Genomic DNA, 7,767 nt, shown 5'->3' on the forward strand with positions numbered 1-7,767 from the left:
TGTACAGTGGAACCTCTAGGTTTACCGAGTAGCAACCAACAGAACTTTGATGAGATGGTGGAAAAGGTCGCTTGCCATATCAAAGTAGAAGAAGCACAGGCGGCCCGGAGGAAAGCCGAGAGACTGTCTCCATCTGCCAATAAGTCGGAAAGAAGGGTGCCTCAACCACCTCCTTAACCCCTGCCGCGCGCTCGGGAAGCCAGACCTACCTTCCATCCCGGGCCGGAGGTTAGACCAGCCCCTCAAGTCGTAGCTCTGCATGCTCCCCGACCTGGACCGTGGAACAATCGGTATTGCACTTATCATCGATCTCGTACTCATGATACTAATCATTGTTTCCAGTTCTCTCGGGACTCCAAGCGGGCTGCAGAGTTAGGCTTACCGCCGCCCGAGTTAGCCCCGTAAGTACTCAAGATGATGGAGGAACAGCGAGCTACGGCTGGCCAAGCCGGGCAACCCTGCCCCGACCTAGCAGGACCCAGTACTCATCAACCCAGTCGGGGGGGGGGGGGGGGGGGGGGGAGAGCTGGAAGTAGTGCGTGAGGCCGAGAATAGAGGTATCGCTGCCGTTCGAGAGATTGGTATGATCTCTGGAGGGCCAACTGATGGAGATTCAGGAAGAGTGCGCAAATCTCATGTGCATCGCTTGGAGGTCCACACTGTTGGATGCAGCCAGGAGCAGGCTTCTGGCCCTGTCATCAGCTTCAGGCCAGTAGACCTGGAAGGTCCGGAGCTGCCTCATGATGATGTTCTTATCATCAAGGCCATTATCGCCAACAGCCGAGTAGCTCGGGTTTTCGTTAACACCGGGAGCTCGCTTAATATTCTGTTCAGAACTACATTCTTGGAGATGCAGATTGATGCCACTGAACTCCAGCCTGTGGCTACGTCTCTATATGGATTTATAGGCAATGAGGTGAAGCCAATGGGTCAGATTAAGCTGGTCATATCTCTAGGCACCGAGCCATTGGTGCGCACTAGGAGAAGCACTTTTATAGTGGTGGATTCCCCCTTCTCTTATAACATCATCTTGGGAAGGCCCGCCCTGCATGAATTTAGGGCTACTATTTCTACCTTTCATCAAAAAATCAAATTCCCCGTGGGCGAGCAGGTCAGGGAAGTCAAGGGAGAGCAGAGGGTCTCTCGCCGATGCTATATTGATATGGTACGGGTGGAGGCTAGGAAGAATCAAAGGATGCAAGATGGGGGCGTCCATGCTGTTCAAGAAGAGTCTGTGCCTATGGCTGAAGAACTCATCCCCTAGGAGGAGGTGCAACTATACGTTGAACGACCTGAGAGTTTAACTCGCCTGGCAAGCGATCTGCCTCCTCCTCTCAAGGAAGAGTTAGTTCAATGCTTGATCCGTAACCGGGATGTCTTTGTCTGGTCTACAGAGGAGTTACCTGGGGTCAAGCCTGAGGTAGTAGAGCACAAGTTACATCTACTGCCGGACTCCCGACCGGTCAAGCAAAAGAAAAGAAACTTCTCAGCAGACCAGAACAAAATAATCAGAGCCGAGGTGGATCAGCTCAGGAAGGCAGGGCATGTTCGAGAAGTGCAGTTCCCATCCTAGCTATCTAATGTGGTATTAGTGAAGAAGCCCAATAATAAGTGGAGAGTATGCATAGACTTCCGAGACCTCAACCGAGCTAGTCCCAAGGATTGCTATCCTCTACCCTGGATCGATCAGATGGTGGACTCAACTGCTGGTTGCGAGAGGATCTGTATGCTGGATGCCTACCAGGAATATCATCAGATTCCTTTAGCGGTGGAGGATCAGGAAAATGTTAGCTTCATTACGGCTAATGGTACCTTCTGTTATACTATCATGCCCTTCGATCTCAGGAACGCAGGAGCCACATACCAAAGGATGATGGACAAGATCTTCCAGGAGCAGATCGGGCGCAACGTGGAGGTTTATGTGGACGATATACTCATTAAGTCCCCCTTAGCCGAGAACCTGATCAAGGATGTAGAAGAAACCTGCAAGACTCTCCGGCAATATGGGCTAAAGCTGAACCCTTGAAATGCTTATTTGGGGCTAAAGGAGGAAAATTCTTGGGTTACTTGGTGATCGAGCGGGGAATAGAAGCTAATCCAGAAAAAGTTCGGGCACTACGTGATATGCATCCTCCCTAGAATTTGAAGGAAACCCAGAAGCTGGTCGGCAGAATAACATCCCTGTTAAGATTCATTTCCAGATCTGCAGACTGGGCTGCTCCTTTCTTCAAAGTGCTCAGGAAGGCCTCCAAATTCCAATGGGATGAAGAATGTACCCGAGCTTTTGAGGAGCTGAAGAAGTATTTGGAGACTCTGCTATCTCTATTCAAGCCGGTTGTTGGAGAACCATTATGGGTCTACTTATCTGCCACCCCCGAGGCCGTAGGGGCTGTGCTTGTTAAAGAACATGATAATGTACAACGACCAGTGTATTTCTTCAGTCATCTATTAAAAGGGGCCGAGTCTCGATACACGACCCTCAAAAAGTTGGTTTATGGATTGGTCCTTATGGCTCGACGGTTAAGACCTTACATTTTAGCACATCCTATCACAGTTCTGACCAATAGCACCATGGGAAGAGCCCTGACTAATGTAGAAGTTGCAGGCCGGCTTATCAAATAAGCGACGGAGTTAGGGGAATATGACATACAATACCAGCCGTACACAGCCATTAAGGTACAGACCTTGGCAGATTTGTTAACAGAAATTCATCAGACCAACTCTGAAGAAACCTGGAAGGTCTATGTGGATGGATCGGCCACTCATCAAGGAAGTGGAGTCGGGGTCTTGTTGATATCTCCCCAAGGGGATATACTCCAATTGGTTATGAGACTTTGTTGGCAGGACTGCAGGCAGCTCGGCACGTGGGAGCTGCCCAGGTAATCATTTACTCAGATTCCCAGCTAGTAACTCAGTAAGTGACTGACAACTTTATGATAAATTGTGATAAATTACAAGTATACCGGGAAGCTTATGAGAAGATGAAAGAGGAATTTGCAGAAATCACAATATCAAAATCCCCAGGGCGGAGAATGAGAAGGCAGATGAGCTAGCAAAGATAGCCAGTTCCTTAACCACTTGGGTATTGGACCGGTCAACGGCACAAACCTTCCTTATAGCTCAGATAGATTTGCAAAACAATAGGGAAGCAACTATTGATTGACGGGCACCCATGATCAGCTATCTTAGGCAGGGTATCTTACCGGCTGACCCAGAAGCCAGAAGAATCACGGCTGGTCAGGAAGCAAGCCCATGCTTATGTCATGATCAGGGATCATCTCTACAAGAGGTCCTTCTCTAGACCCTTACTTAAATGCCTGGGCATGGAGGAGGCAGACCAAGCCTTGCGAGAAATACATCTGGGATACTGCGGCAGTCATGTAGGAGGTCGGACATTAGCTCGCAAGATACTCGTGGCTGGGTATTTCTGGCCTATTTTGTAGAGGGATGCTCACAAGCTGATAAACACCTGCCTGTCCTGCCAAAAATATCAAAATTTAACACATCGACCGACGGCTCTGCTAAGAACATCTATAGTCTCGTGCCCTTTTGATCAATGGGACATGGATATTGTGGGACCATTTCCAATGGCCCCAGGCCAGAAACACTTCTTACTGCTAGATGTGGATTATTTCTCTAAGTGGGTAGAAGCAGAGGCCCTGGCCAGGATCACAGAAGATGCCGTCATCCAATTTCTATGGAAGAACATTCTTTGCAAGTTCGGTATTCCACACAAATTGGTGTCAGACAACGGAAGGCAATTTCAAAGGAAGAAAATCCAAGCTTGGTGTAAGGGGTTTGGCATAATGCAGACCTTCACTTCAGTGGCATACCCACAAAGCAATGGTCAGACTGAGGTGGTCAATCGAGAAATAGTACGAGGTCTGAAGGTTAAGTTGGATCATGTGGGAGGTAACTAGGTGGAGGAGCTGTCAAGCATCCTATGGGCTTATTGTACAACACCCCGAGAAAGTACAGGTCTGACACCATTCCATCTAGTTTACGGGAACGAAGCGGTAGTACCCATAGAGATCGGAATACCGTCAGTCAGGAGGATACTATACGATGAAGAAAATGCAGAGCGACGGTTGGCTGAGCTGGATCTCATTAGTGAAACCCGCGACAGGACGACAGGACGACAACTCGATTGGAGGCATACCGACAAAGAATGAGGCAAAATTATAATAGAAGAGTAATTCCTCGATTTTATGGGGAAGGAGATCTGGTCTGGAAACAAGTTAAGCCTGTGGGAGACGTGGCCAAGTTAGCACCTCAGTGGGATGGGCCCTACAAAGTCATCAAAAAATTATCGTTCGGAGCTTATTATTTACAAGATAACCAGGGCAAGAAGCTAGATCGACCATGAAGCACTAACTACCTGCGACTTTATAGAGTTTAAAGAAGCATATAAAGGAGAATAGGTCGGGCTGTCATATGTTTGACAGATCAGGATAACAGGTCGGGGCTGAAAGTAGACCAGATAGTGCGGTAAGAGGATATGTCAAAGCGGAAATTGTATATCCTAATATTTCTTTCGACAAACTAAGAAATTTTAGCAAAGTAAACCTCAAAGTGCAAATGGATGTGCATTAAGAAAAGAAATAAAGTTTCATAGGAAGTCTTTAAGTTAAATTATGTACAGGCGGTGAATGAGAATCATTTGAAAGGAGCAAAGATGTCATCCGAGATCTCTTTAAGGATCTGGTCAAGATCTAAAAACTCATCAGGAGGAGCTGATTTTAAGTAGCCCTGTTCATAAAGTTGTCGCAGAACCCCAGCCGCACCATATACAACAGATGTGGAGAAACGCTGTCCTGCTTGTGTACAAAACTCTGTAGAACGCAGGTATAGGTTGCAGCTCTGTTTGCAGGGATCATTCTCCCCTTCCTTATAAACAGTCAGGGCTGTAGATACTCCTTCAGCTGTAGCTCGGGCCTGAGCCAGTTCAGTCCGGGCTGCCAGAAGTTCTGCCGCTTGAGACGTTAATTGGGCCGCCTGGGATTTTAGTTTCTTGTCTTGCTCCTGTGCTAGGGTTTCGGTAGCACGTAGCTTCTAGGTTAGCTGGTCAATGACTCGTTGGTGCACCAAAGCTTGTTGATCCATGTGTTGTTGGTGCATGACATCAACCTGGCTTTTTTCTTCTCGAAGGCCTTTAAGCTTGTGGTTAGCCCGCACCAAGGATACTTCTAGATGGGTCTTCCTTTTGGTCAGATCCTTTATTTCGGCTCTCAGGGCATGACTAGCCTGCGTAGGGTCCTTTAATTGAAGCTCCAATTCTGTTACCATAGCTCGCAACACCTTATTTTGATGATGAACAACATGGAAGGACTGGTTTATTATCAGGGATTCTGCACAGGCCTAGGACATAAAGGAAACATCTGATAAGCATGGGGAGGATAATAGCTGTGGTAATCAATCATGGAAGCTTACCTTGATATACAGCTCAGAGAATCTATCCATCTGGGCAGGGGGCGGCAAGAGTTCCATCTGATGCATACTTTCTTCCCACAAAGTGGTCAAACGACCTTTCATTGTCAAGGAGCTGGTGGGAACATCTTGTCGTGACCGTAACTCAGCCTCAGAAGGAGCAGTGGTACGATAATAGTAAGGAACATATGGTGGTGGCTGGGAAGGCCCATCAGCTGAGCCAGAAGGAGCTGAGGGGGCACCTGAGAAGGCGCTGAAGGTGAGGCAGCTGGTGAAGGGCGATGTGAGGGGCCAACTTCGGTGCTCTGATGCTGTTGCGGGGTGGAAGATTGAGCTAGCGGAGGCTCGGTCGGAACCACAGGTGGAGTAGGAGGAGCATTTGCCTGGCTTGGGAGAGGCGTAGTGGTTGCAATGGGAGGCGTGGTGGTGGCAACAGGAGGCGACGGAGGAGGAACAACGGAAGGGCGCACGTCTCGGATGGGATCAGGGGCTCTGCGGTGAAGTCTCTGAGCCAAGGGCTAATCATCTCATCGTCCGAGTCAGAATCTTCGAAAGGTAGCCAAACCCTACGCCGAGAAGAAGAAGGGGAATCACGATACGTGCGGTCATTTACAGAACGGGCCTGACGAGCTGCTTGAGAAGCTTCTCTGAAGGAAGAACTGGCAAAGGGGGCATTGGCTGATCTTCGACCGTGGTCGCGACTAGGGCTGGAGGTTGGTAGGGAAGGATTAACGAATTGAAGAAGCGTCGGGGTGAAGGGTCGGGCTGTAGGCGGGGCCCGGGGACAAACAGAGGTGGTAAGCCGAGATGTAGGAGCAGTCCTGGGACGAGCGGGACAAGCAGAGGAGGCAGGTCGGACGGTAGAGGAGGCTCTAGGAGGAAGATGAGGTCAGGGATTTGCAGGGGAAGCTACACCGACATGGGTCGAGGTCGAGTAGGGGAGCGATCTCCTTTCTAAAATAACTCGATCGCGCCTCATTATCTCCATGTCGCTTATAGGAAGAGGTTGAACCTCTGAAGGACGGGTTAAGACCTCAGCTGTACAAGACAAAGTAAGAGGTCAGCTACAGTAAGAAAAACAAAATGCATGAAATTATAAGAGAACTAAAAGAGAAGCTTATCTAGGGAGTGAGGTGTCTCAGGAGTAAGATAGCTCAGGCGGAAATAGGATAGCAATTCCTCAGATAATAAACGCGTCAAGTTCAGTTGCCATCCTGCCAAGCGAGAGGAAGTCTCTATATAGGATGTATCAAGATGAAAATCCCCCAGTGGCGGGCTTGGGGGAAGTGGTGATTGTCATTGCAGGGGCCACTGTACTTCATGGGGAAATCGAATGAAGAAGAATTTGCTTCTCCAGTTCGGCTCAGAAGGTTGCAGGGGTGAGAAAAAAGCAGTCTGAAGACGAGGCTGGAAGCGGAATGAGCCTTCTTCATGTTGCCAGAGGGTGAAGAAACAGTGGAACAAAAGGGTGGACCAGGACAGCTCGCATACGTCACAGAGTACTACAAATCCACAGAGGATCCTTATAGAATTTGGCGTCAGTTGTCCCAGGGGAATTTTGAAGTGGCGGCACACGTCAGAAAAGAAGGGGTGAAGAGGAAGACGAAGGTCAGCCACAAATTGTTCTTTAAAGAAGGTGCAATATCCATCAGGAGGAGCAAAAAATTAGTGTACTCCGGTGGGGATGATCACATGTGCATTGTCCGCAACTCTGTAGGTATATCGTAGATCATCCCGATCTAGTTCGTCGAAAGTGGATGAGCCAGGAAAATATGTTACCGCCAGAGAAGATAGAAGAGAGGAGGATGTCATGTGAAAAGAAATAGAAGGAGAAGAGATCAAGCGGGAAGCTATCGATGCAAATACAGGGATTCAGGAGTAGTAAGGGATTCTTTAGTCTGGAGGCAAGAAGACGTGAAAAGTCTAGAGGCAAAAGAGAGAGGAGATTATTTATAGCCGCTGGGCGGAGGGGCAGTTTAGTCAGTTATCATCCACCGACCCACAACAATTGGCAGGAGCAAAGAGGGCCGATGGATCTTCTTTGAAAATAACGCCCAAGGGTATATCTGGAAAAGCGTCAGCGCGAAGTACGAGGAGATAGATTTTGGTAAAAGACACAACCATTTTAAAGTGTTCTATGATTCCCGGTCTGATCTTAACCCTTGATTGCCCGCTCTGGAATTATCCTGACCAGGATTACGGTGGAAAGAACAGACCGGGGGGTGTGGCTGAGCCATGGCGGTCAACAGAAAAAGGCATATTAAATAGGTCGGGGATATAAACGCAGACCACGGTGATTTGCTAAGCCAAGTTGAGCGATCAGCAGAAAAGGGCAAGTTA

At 48.5% G+C, this 7,767-nt stretch overlaps 1 protein-coding gene across 1 annotated transcript; it reads left to right on the forward strand.

Moving 5' to 3' along the window:
• The first annotated feature begins 3,587 nt into the window (after positions 1-3,587).
• LOC122019206 (uncharacterized protein K02A2.6-like) lies at positions 3,588-5,797 on the forward strand. The gene is made up of 2 exons (XM_042576702.1): positions 3,588-3,912; positions 5,634-5,797. Exons 1-2 carry the CDS (start codon positions 3,588-3,590, stop codon positions 5,795-5,797), a joined length of 489 nt encoding a protein of 162 aa, XP_042432636.1.
• Positions 5,798-7,767: the final 1,970 nt, after the last annotated feature.

This window comes from Zingiber officinale, chromosome 9A, assembly GCF_018446385.1.
Source record: "Zingiber officinale cultivar Zhangliang chromosome 9A, Zo_v1.1, whole genome shotgun sequence".
In the NCBI taxonomy this organism is placed as follows: Eukaryota; Viridiplantae; Streptophyta; class Magnoliopsida; order Zingiberales; family Zingiberaceae; genus Zingiber; species Zingiber officinale.